The sequence below is a fragment of the Oncorhynchus nerka genome, linkage group LG6, assembly GCF_034236695.1.
Source record: "Oncorhynchus nerka isolate Pitt River linkage group LG6, Oner_Uvic_2.0, whole genome shotgun sequence".
Classification (NCBI taxonomy): Eukaryota; Metazoa; Chordata; class Actinopteri; order Salmoniformes; family Salmonidae; genus Oncorhynchus; species Oncorhynchus nerka.
Genome location: NC_088401.1, coordinates 24,397,088 through 24,408,969, shown reverse-complemented (window position 1 = coordinate 24,408,969; position 11,882 = coordinate 24,397,088). Strand labels below are relative to the sequence as shown.

Here is an 11,882-nt window from a genome sequence, read left to right as displayed (position 1 = left end):
GGGGGTGGCAGGTAGCCTAGTGGTTAGAGCGTTAGGCCAGCAATCAAGAGGTTGTTGAATTGAGTTGACACGGTAAAAAAAAATCTGTCGTTCTGCCCCTGAACAAGGCAGTTAACTCACTGTTCCCCGGTAGGCCGCCATTGTAAATAAGAATTTGTTCTTAACTGACTTGCCTAGTTAAATAAAGGTTCAAGAAATTATATAAAACTGCAAACTGGTCATACTTGTAACGCAGCCAGTTTTTTATTCAAAACCTGTCATTGTGCATTCATTTGGATTGTCAACATATTTTGCCACATAACCATTGATTCAAAATCTAAGTTTATTGTGAAATGTACTGAGAACATTGGTTTAATATTGGTTTAAACACAACATAATGCTATCTTTTCAATTTAGTTGTTTTATCTACCAGTTAATCCAAAGGCAAACAATGCAAGATACGCATTTAAAATCACCCATAGAAGTGCCGAAAGTAATATGTTACACTACTGTAAATGACAGTAGATTACAGTTTTCACATGAATCAATACACTTACATTACCCAACAAAATTGACAGAAAATATATCATTTCCATAATATCTATCCAATGTGTAATCAAAGGTGTGATCAATGAAGACATCCTCTACAATCATTCATGCAAGAAAAACATTTTATTTTTCATATTTACAGTGCATTCGGAAAGTATTCAGACCCCTTGACTTCTCCACATTGTTGCCTCATTCTAAAATGTATTAAATACATTGCTTTCTTCATCAATCTACACACAATATCCCATATAGACAAAGCGAAAGCATATTATTTTTGTTTGAAAATGTATTACAAATAAAAAAACTTATTTAATAAGTATTCCAAATTTAGTCCATTCAATTGAATTTACCACCGGTGGACTCCAATCAAGTTGTGGAAACATCTAAAGGATGATCAATGGGAACAGGATGCATCTGAGCATAATTTCAAGTCTCATAGCAAAGGGTCTGAATACTTATTAAATAAGATAATTCTGGTTTTTATTTGTAATACATTTGCAAACATTTAAAAAATAACCTGTTTTTGCTTTGTCTATATGGGGCATGTTGGTGGCAGAATCATGCTGTGGAGATGTTTTTCAGTGGCAGGGACTGGGAGACAAATCAGGATTGAGGGAAAGATGAACGGAGCAAAATACAGCGAGATCCTTGATGAAAACCTGCTCCAGAGCGCTCAGGACCTCAGACTGGGGTGAAGGTTCACATTCCAACAGGTTCAACGACTCTAAGCACCCAGCCAAGACAATGCAGGAGTGGCTTCGGGACAAGTCTCTGAATGTCCTTGAGTGACCCAGCCAGAGCCCGGACTTGAACCCGATCTAACGTTTCTGGAAAGACCTGAGAATAGCTGTGCAGCGATGCTCCCCATCCAACCTGAGAGGCTTGAGAGGATCGGCAGAGAATAATGGGAAAAACTCCCCAAATACAGGTGTGCCAAGCTTGTAGCATCATACCCAAGAAGACTTGAGGCTGTACTGCGTAAGGTGCTTCAACAAAGTACTGAGTAAAGGGTCTGAATACTTATGTAAATGGTATATTTCCGTAAAAATCTGTTTTTGCTTTGTCATTGTGGGGTATTGTGTGTAGATTGATCAATTTTAAAATAAGGCTGTAATGTAACAAAAGTCAAGGGGTCTGAATACTTTCGAATGCACTGTACATATACTAAATATTTTAGATGCATTGAGAGACCTCACTTTGATCTTCAAGCACAAATGTAATGCAGTCTACTAGGCTAGGATACATTCTTGGTCGTGAATACAATTGTAGGCTATCCCTTTAGCAAAAGGGTGTTGCAAGTGACAACCATTGTTGACCGCGGCAACAGCATGCCAGACATGATCACGTGGTGCAGTGGTAGTTCCGCTTACCTTTCTCACTGCTGCATCTCTTTTGTTATTACTGGAGAAAATGCGTCTGGCATCATCTTCTGGATACATCGTTGTTACCTGCAATATATTTCATTCTACGTGCCGAGCTAACTTGAGTTAAATACAATATTGTTTAATCAAGAGTTTTCCTCGACAATTTTTATTTCTTTGATTTATTTATAGGCTACAGGTTGACAATGGCTGTCAATAACATGGAGTTGTTTTTATTTAGTTCCGAACAGACCATGTCTCATCGGCGTTGACGGGACTATTTTAGAGATTTGTTTTGCGCCTATCAAGGCCCTTCGCATCCGATGTAGAATCGTACATTATTTACAAATGTTGTTGTATCGAAGGTCGGAGATATAGGCCGCACAAATCCACTCAATAACAGGACAGTGGAGGCGAGAGCACCCGTCTGCAGCACCGAGTAAGTCGACAGAGGACAACGGCCATTACGGGACCATACCAGAGACCGTAGCATACACCGCACGCAAGCCACATAATAGGTTATAATTTGCTGACTCTTGGATGTCTAGAATAAGGTGATGTAAACGGCAAAACAATAGCATCTGTTCCTCATTATAAAATGGCAACCTCGGAAAGCGACAAGTGCTGGCGGGAGTGCATGGATGTTGCTGTAGAAGTTGCATGTAGAGCTGGCAAGGTAAATCAAGGGCGCCGTAATCCATCAATTCCATGATGTATCTGTGTTGCTCTTTGTAACGTTTTTTTTTAATGTAGGTAACGACATTTTATATTTTTGCAAACCTGGCTACAAGGTTTCGACCCTGGCTAAAATGTTTGTAACGTTTTTTTTAATGTAGGTAACATTTTATATTTTTGCAAACCTGGCTACAAGGTTTCGAACCTGGTTAAAATGTTTTTAACCTGGCTACGTTTAGAAGGCTACAATGTTTTAATTTATTTTGTACCTTTATTTAACTAGGCAGGTCAGTTAAGAACATATTTTTATTTTGTATTGAGGACCTGCAGGGGTTATTTTGCCCCACAGACCTAAGTATGCATCAGTGTGCTATTATAAATAGTCTGCACTGTATTGAAATGATTAAACACTTGTTGAAATACAGTGTTACCATGTAGCTTAAATATATATTTAAGCTACATGGTAACACTGTATTTCAACAAGTGTTTAATCATTTCAATACAGTGCAGACTATTTATAATAGCACACTGATGCATACTTGTAAGTTTACCCATTGCACTTTACTTTAGATAGCCCAATTGGCCGGCAGATGGTGGTATTCTTCAATTGACGTTCGTTTGGGCTATACTTTAGACACAGCACATGTTCATGACCTGCTATGCCTCACCGTGTTGACACATTGAGGTTGGCAGAACTTGCCACTCCGATCTTCCTATCCTGTTTAATCAGGCAGACCAAAGCAGACATTGTAACAGTGGACAAGATAACCTGGCTCGCTTTATGTGAAGTGACTCTAAGACCTATTCATTAATATATTGATACTGTATAAACCGGGTTTACCCTAAAAAATTGCTTGGAAAGCCCATGTCCTGATTCCCAGTCTTGAATGTTGGTGGTGTGTGTTTTATGTTACTTGTTCCCTCTCCCTCCAGGTAGTACAGGAGGCAGTGAAACATGAGAAGAGTGTGAGCACGAAGAGCACTCCAACTGACCTGGTGACTGAGGCAGACCAGCAGGTGGAAGAGCTCATCATCTCCACCCTCAGGGACAAGTTCCCCTCACATAGGTATGCAATGGTATCTTCCCCCCCAAAATATTGAACCTTTATTTAACCAGGCAAGTCCGTTAAGAACAAATTCTTATTTACAATGACGGGCTACACCGGCCAAACCCAGACGACGCTGGGCCAATTGTGCACCGCCATATGGGACACCCAATCACGGCCGGTTGTGATACAGCCTGGATTCGAACCAGTATGTCTGGGTTTGGCCGGTGTAGCCCGTCATTGTAAATAAGAATTCCAATTGTCTACTCAAACATGTATGCCAATGGTATCTTCCCAACGCAGGGGTGGTTCTATTTTGGCCCTTAGCTAGCCCCTTAATCTAGTCCCTTTGCGTTTCCAGATCTGAAAGATCTCTTGTGTTTACTGAATACGTGTTAGCTGTATTGGAGGGCTAGGTGGAGCCACAGCCATGTAGCCATCCCTATATTGACAACGTCCTTTACAGTCCATTCAGATCTGTGGATTCTAAAGAAATAGGGTCGAGGGGAATTGTCTAGGCAATTAAATGGAATGAGTCAAAAATTGTAATCGTTGGCCTCTCTCTTCACAAGCGAGTGATGGTAAACTGAATCATCAAAAATAATCTCATTGTAAGGGTTAGTGAGCTAATAGCTAACTTTGCTTTGTGAATCGAAGAATTTTAACACACCAGTGAATTTAGGCATCTCATTTTGACACTTCTGAGTGGTAGTGAATGGTGCTTCCTTACAGCCATGGGGTATGCAAATACATTATTGTTAGGTGAATCAAGGTCACTGTAAATTGTGACCTGACAGGTTCATTGGAGAGGAATCGTCTGCAGCTGGGGAGAAATGCATCCTCACAGACAACCCTTCCTGGATCATAGACCCTATCGATGGGACCTGCAACTTTGTTCACAGGTACAATACAGATTCCTTCAGAAATGTATACACAACAGCCATTTCCTCAGATTAGAGATTTGGAACTATACATGTTGAAGTCAGGAGAACATAGCTGTTAATACAAATAAAAGGTGAATGCTCAGTCGTCGATAGAATACTATCACCACAGATGATTTACTGACGATGTACTTGATTTTCTCAGCTTCCCCATGGTTGCAGTTAGCATTGGTTTCGCTGTAAAGAAAGAGGTAAGCATGAGAAATGTGGGTAAACAGAAGTTATCATGTTGAAAATATTCTCATTATTATTATTCATTTGTTTTCAAATGTAGCTTGAGTTTGGAGTGATCTACCATTGCTTCGATGGAACATTATACACAGCTAGAAAAGGCCATGGGGCATTTTGCAATGGTGTAAGGATCCAAGTATCAAAGGAAAAAGGTAAGTGAACTTCTCCTTGGATTGTAATGTGTTAAACTACCAAGGCAAGCAACTAAAAACATTGTACAATGTAGAATTATCAAAAGCTTGATTGATTAATTTATGTAAAAAAAAATATTGGTTTACCAAAATGTACAGATATAAAATCTTCATTTGACCTATATTGTCACAGCAAAAGAATCCTGCAGCAATAGGAGTCAAACATTTGTGCTTAGGCTATTTACTTAGCCAAAATTAGACTACATGAAATGTGCAATACTGTTAATATAACTGTGGGTTTTCAGTAAATGTATGTATATCACAAAGATCAGGAAAATTCTCAGCAACAAAAGAGTGATCAAATTAAGTTCCCACACCTGTACTGTATCCATTATCCTAATCTAGAGCTGTTTTTCTATTCCCAACGACTGTTAGATGTCTCCAAGGCGCTCATTTTGACCGAGATCGGAGCCAAGCGGGACCCAGCAACACTGAACATTTTCTCAGGGAACATCATGAAGTTACTGAGTGCTCCAACTCATGGGTAAGAACAGACCGGTTGTTCTCCAATACTTTCAGTGGTCATTCTGGGTCATCTTCATTAGGCATCAAACGGAAGAAAAGACTGAAACAGGGAGGGATTACCTGGACACTCATTTTCCGTTGTGTTCCCTAATGAACATCAAATCAAATTTTATTTGTCGCATACAAATGCTTGTGCTTCTAGTTCCGACAATGCAGTAATAACCAACAAGTAATCTAGCTAACAATTCCAAAACTACTACCATAGACACAAGTGTAAGGGGATAAAGAATATGTACATGAAGATATATGAATGAGTGATGGTACAGAGCGGCATAGGCAAGATACAGTAGATGGTATTGAGTGCAGTATATACATATGAGATGAGTATGTAAACAAAGTGGCATAGTTAAAGTGGCTAGTGATACATGTATTACATAAAGATGCAGTAGATGATATAGAGTACAGTATATACATATGAGATGAATAATGTAGGGTATGTAACATTATATTAGGTAGCATTGTTTAAAGTGGCTAGTGATATATTTTACATCAATTCCCATTATTAAAGTGGCTGGAGTTGAGTCAGTGTGTTGGCAGTAGCCAACACATGAGCCTGGTCTAATCGGCCTCACATCAGGGTATATGTGGCGCGCTCCAAATCTCAATACGGTGATGTATTTTGGCCCTAGACTTTCCTTGAATAGCCTGGTACCAGATCTGTCTGATCTTTCTCGCCAACTTCTATGGCCATTGTCACAAACAGATCTGGGACCAGGGGCCGTACATTTAAAATGTCTCAGAGTAGGAGTGCTGGTTTAGGATCAGTTTTGCCTTTTAGATAACAATGAACAAGATTACATGGACAGGTGGGACCTGACCCTAGATCAGCACTCTTATTCTGAGATGCTTGATACACACGGCCCTAGGCTACTCCTTGTGTTCCAGGGTGAGGATCATCGGCAGCTCCACCCTGGCCCTGTGTCTGATAGCCACGGGGGCGGCTGAGGCCTACTATCAGTACGGCCTGCACTGCTGGGACATCGCCGCCGCAGCTGTCATCATCCGAGAGGCCGGGGGGATCGTCATAGACACCTCAGGTGGGGGTTCTAGAATACAATATGTTACTGCTAGTCAATGATGGTCGATAGGTGATAGGGACCGGTTTCACAAGCAGTCAATGTTTGTTTAAATAATTTGTCCTGACTGTCCTCTGTTATCTGGTCTCAAACTTAGCTCTCAGCTGTACGGTTCTCCTGGAGGAGGCAGAGATGAGATGGATATATTAACTTGAGCTTTCACTTGAGAAAATAACTATTGAGGCCCCACAATGCATGCTGTTATTATGGAAAAGTCCCTAGAGTATGATTAAAGCAGTTCTTATAGGCTGTCATTATTGTGATGGACACACTGACTTTTAAAAAGAGAATCCAAAATGTATTGTATTTGACACGATGGCTGCTATCCCCTGAGTGATACTGTATGAGTGAATGGACTTCCGAAGCCTTTGTGAGGCTGAGCTTGATATCCGGCTGAAGAAGTGACTGACTGCCCGCCTCGTTCATCTCTTCTTCCCCAGTTCCGGGGTGTTGCACAAAAGGACCACTGTCTGGGAGTGAGGTCAGGATCATGTGGTCAGCTGCTGGGTGTGCTGCAGTTCAGTCTCTGGCAGCCCAGAGAGAACAAGGGCCCTCTGAGGCCAGGCGAAGCCAAGCTATCAGTTCCTTCCCTGTAATGTTGGAAGAGACTCCATTCAACCTTTCAACCAGTTCCAACAGTCTAGTAGTGGGTCGCTATGGTGCCTGAATAGAAATGTGATTGAAATAGTTCATTTCGTTGTTTTTTTTGTTAGTGGGGAGGCTTTTGGTGCTGACGGTTAGGACTGATTAATTTATCTATAGTTTTATTTTTTATAGTTTATTTTAATATGTGGTTATATGAGTGTGTTTGTTACATAACATATGTATGTGTTTTTCTTTTCCAGGGGGTCCACTTGACCTCATGTCCCGAAGAGTGGTCGCTGCGGGAACCCACGAGATGGCCAATTACATCGTACAGCAACTGCAGCCAATCAGCTACGAGCGGGACGACAGTGACCCCGGTGTGCAAAAGTGAAAGTCAACCTCCATCTCTCTAGTGGATTCTCCTCCGCCTTTTACCTCAAATCATGAAATCCTGCAGCACACTGTCCTGTTCACACCGTCTGCGGTGTACTCTGCAAGAAACACCATTTTCCTCCTTCAATATGCAAACTCTTGTTACAGTTTAACATGTGTGTATATGTAATAATATACACACAGGAAAGTTATACATTTTTGACTACATTTACAGTAGTTATTACCTAGATTGTTTGACAGTCTTTGCCATACGTGGTACCAGACCATGATAGAAATGTATTATAGGAAATTAAAGGAGTAGATCAGTCATATTCCAAATTGGACCTCATCCAACGCATATATCTACAGTAAAGTTCTAGGTATTCATTTATTTGTGAGTCAAATGGCCCTTTAATTATGATACACACACTGTTACATTGCGTTAAAACTACTGAAACTCAATGAAACTGTTTTGTATGATTTATCGCTCATTTCTTGTGGTTTATACACTGACTGAAGTTAACCATGTTTAACCTTTTTCTGAATATGGATCTTTCAGACAGGAAAATGGTGGAAAATGTAGAAGTGTTTTCAATGACGCAATGGAAATACTGTAGATGGAGCAGGTTTGTATGGGAGCTAGAGATTTGGCTTGTAGTGATGGTTGTTCATGTTTTTAAGACTTAAATCACTGCCACTAAAATCACTGTTATTTTCAGCACCTTTACTTATTCAATATGTAATCTTAAATGAATAAATAAACAATTACAGTATGTATGTTTAGTTTTTTGCAAGTTGTATTCACCTGTTTCTCATTGGCTGTGCTGTTAGACAGCACCTTTTTCCATAGTGTTTTTCCCACAAGCATTTTCACAAGAAAGTTGGATATTCATTTTACACATTGTCTAATGAATTTTGTGGTTCCTTTCATATGTTTGACACATGTTTTTCTTTGATAGAATAGCACTGTGATGTATGGTAGTTATCACTGGGAAACATGTTTTTCTTGGTACTGTGTGCCTGTACAAATATGGATCCACATATGTGTCCTTTGGTTCTACAGTAGGCAGCTCTTTGGTTCTGTTTTTACTGGATTGGTGTGTGATGCCTTATCCTTGTGATGATGGCTGTATCTAATTCACTTCACCCTCACATGGCTCCTCGCACAGGGCCGGCATAAGCGAACATAAGGAACTCAGTCGGGGTCTCATTTTACTGTTGAGAGTAGGTAACTTATACAAGGTGTAAGTTAGTGCATCAGTAGTTTTTCTCTTCTGTCAGTCACTGACAGTCAATCAATTAGCCCATGTCAGCTAACATACAGTTGAAGTTGGAAGTTTACATACACCTTAGCCAAATACATTTAAACTCAGTTTCTTACAATTTAATGCTAGTAATAATTCCCTGTCTTAGGTCAGTTAGGATCAGCACTTTATTTTAAGAATGTGAAATGTCAGAATAATAGAGAAAATTATTTATTTCGGCTTTTATTTCTTTCATCACATTCCCAGTGGGTCAGAAGTTTACATACATTTAATTAGTATTTAGTAGCGTTGCCTTTAAATAATTTAACTTGGGTCAAATGTTTCGGGTAGCCTTCCACAAGCTTCCCACAATAAGTTGGTTGAATTTTGGCCCATTCCTCCTGACAGAGCTGGTGTAACTGAGTCAGGTCTATAGGCCTTGCTCGCACACGCTTTTTCAGTTCTGCCCACACATTTTCTATAGGTTTGAGGTCAGGGCTTTGTGATGGCCACTCCAATACCTTGACTTTGTTGTCCTTAAGCCATTTTGACACATCTTTGGAAGTATGCTTGGGGTCATTGTCCATTTGGAAGATCTATTTGTGTCCAAGCTTTAACTTCCTGATTGATGTCTTGAGGTGTTGCTTCAATATATCCCATTAATTTTCCTTCCTCATGAAGCCATCTATTTTGTAAAGTGTACCAGTCCCTCCTGCAGCAAAGCACCCCCACAACATGATGCTGCCACCCCCGTGCTTCATGGCTGGGATGGTGTTCTTTGGCTTGCAAGCCTCCCCCTTTTTCCTCCAAACGTAACGATGGTCATTATGGCCAAACAGTTCTCTTTTTGTTCCATCAGACCAGGGGACATTTCTCCAAAAAGTACCATCTTTGTCCCCATGTGCAGATGCAAACCGTAGTCTGACTTTTTTATGGCGGTTTTGGAGCAGTGGCTTCTTCCTTGCTGAGCGGCCTTTCAGGTTATGTCGGTATAGGACTCGTTCTACTGTGGATATAGATACTTTTGTACCGGTTTCCTCCAGCATCTTCACAAGGTCCTTTGCTGTTGTTCTGGGATTGATTTGCTCTTTTCACACCAAAGTACATTCATTTCTAGGAGACAGAACGCGTCTCCATCCTGAGCGGTATGACGGCTGCGTGGTCCCATGGAGTTTTTACTTGCGTACTATTGTTTGTACAGATGAACGTGGTACCTTCGCCCGTTTGGAAATTGCTCCCAAGGATGTACCAGACTTGTGGAGGTCTACAATTTATTTTCTGAAGTCTTAGCTGATTTCTTTTGATTTTCCCATGATGTCAAGCAAAGAGACACTGAGTTTAAAGGTAGGCCTTGCCTTGCTCTCACAAGCTGTATGACATTTCTTTTTTTCCCCTTTATTTAACTAGGCAAGCCAGTTAACAACAAATGTTTATTTACAATGACGGCCTACTCTGGCCAAACCAGGACGACGCTGAGCCAATTGTGTGCCACCCTATGGGACTCCCAATCACAGCCAGTTATTGTGATACCGCCTGGATTTGAACCAGGGTGTCACACCCTCATCTGTGTCTCCCATCTCCCCTCATTATCCCCTGTGTATTTATACATTTGTTCTCTGTCTGTTGCCAGTTTGTTTTGTTTGTCAAGCCTACCAGCGGTTTTCCCCCTTGCTCCTGTCTGTTTCTAGTTTTCCTGGTTTTGACCATTCTGCCTGCCCTGACATCCTGTACCTTGTCCCACCACACTGGATTATTGACCTCTGCCTGTCCTGAACCTGAGACTGCCTGCCCCCTGTTCTAGTAATAAACATGTTACTTTGACACTGTCTGCATCTGGGTCTTCCTAAAACATGATACAGGGTGACTGTTGTGACGCCTCAAGCACTGAGATGCAGTGCCTTAGACCGCTGTGCCACTCGGGCGTTCCACTTTTAGATGGTCAAGAAGTGGTACAGGCCCCCCAATGGTGGAACAAACTCCCTCACGACGCCAGGACAGCGGAGTCAATCACCACCTTCCGGAGACACCTGAAACCCCACCTCTTTAAGGAATACCTAGGATAGGATAAAGTAATCCCTCTCACCCCCCCTCCCCCTGAAAAGATTTAGATGCACTACTGTTCCACTGGAGGTCATAAGGTGAATGCACCAATTTGTAAGTCGCTCTGGATAAGAGCGTCTGCTAAATGACTTAAATGTAATGTAAATGTACAGTAGCATTGCTTAGCAATATTAGACTATGCTACTAACAATCCCTGTTCTCTCACCAAATTACATTCCAAGAAAATACAACTGATATAGATTTCATAACACTAGGTACAACCCATAGGGGGGCGCACAATTGGCCCAGCGTCGTCCGGGTTAGGGTTTGGCCGGGGTAGGCAGGGTAGCCTAGTGGTTAGAGCGTTGGACTAGTAACCGGAAGGTTGCAAGTTCGAATCCCCGAGCTGACAAGGTACAAATCTGTCGTTCTGCCCCTGAACAGGCAGTTAACCCACTGTTCCTAGGCCGTCATTGAAAATAAGAATTTGTTCTTAACTGACTTGCCTAGTAAAATAAAGGTAAAATAAAACATAAATAAAAATTGTAAATAAGAATTTGTTCTTAACTGACTTGCCTAGTTAAAAAAAGGTTAAATTAAACAACTGAATAGGCCTTCTGGAAAGAGAATATCTCAGATGACAGTGACAGGTAGAAAGGTTACTGCTGTCTCGAATCCTTGTGACGTCCCTACCCTAAACCTTAGCCCTTGCCCCCAGGGCTCTCCAATCTTGTCCCTGGAACACCCATAGTCTTTTTGGGAGATAGAAATGCCCAAAAGTTTAGAAAAATTACTTAAAGAAACTCAGACCTTGAAACTGCATCAATTATGTACATTCTTTTAATATACATCTCCTGTTTGGCCTGTCTCTTGTGATGCAATTCACAGCAGCTCTGACAGATGTGTTGACATGACAACTGCGTCAGAGTTTTGAACAACCCTCCCCCCTTTTGTTTCATGCTGGTCAGTAACTAGCTAACACCAGACATAGATGAAAAGGGAAACATAAGTATCTTTGCCATAGATCAATAGTGTAAACTTTTAATCATATTTGCTCAAACCCTACA

At 41.1% G+C, this 11,882-nt stretch overlaps 1 protein-coding gene across 1 annotated transcript; it reads left to right on the top strand.

Annotated features, from left to right (window-relative positions):
- The first annotated feature begins 1,875 nt into the window (after window positions 1-1,875).
- On the top strand, window positions 1,876-8,306 carry impa2 (inositol monophosphatase 2). The gene is made up of 8 exons (XM_029661106.2): window positions 1,876-2,565; window positions 3,498-3,631; window positions 4,408-4,512; window positions 4,697-4,742; window positions 4,826-4,934; window positions 5,349-5,457; window positions 6,384-6,535; window positions 7,420-8,306. Exons 1-8 carry the CDS (start codon window positions 2,488-2,490, stop codon window positions 7,548-7,550), a joined length of 864 nt encoding a protein of 287 aa, XP_029516966.1. The 5' UTR covers window positions 1,876-2,487; the 3' UTR covers window positions 7,551-8,306.
- The last annotated feature ends 3,576 nt before the right edge of the window (window positions 8,307-11,882 follow it).

Coding starts and splice junctions, on each gene's coding strand:
- impa2 (XM_029661106.2), top strand. CDS start 2,488: ATGGCAACCTCGGAAAGCGACAAGTGCTGGCGGGAGTGCATGGATGTT. Junction 2,566..3,497: donor TTGCATGTAGAGCTGGCAAG/GTAAATCAAGGG, acceptor CTCTCCCTCCAG/GTAGTACAGGAGGCAGTGAA. Junction 4,513..4,696: donor ACCTGCAACTTTGTTCACAG/GTACAATACAGA, acceptor TGATTTTCTCAG/CTTCCCCATGGTTGCAGTTA.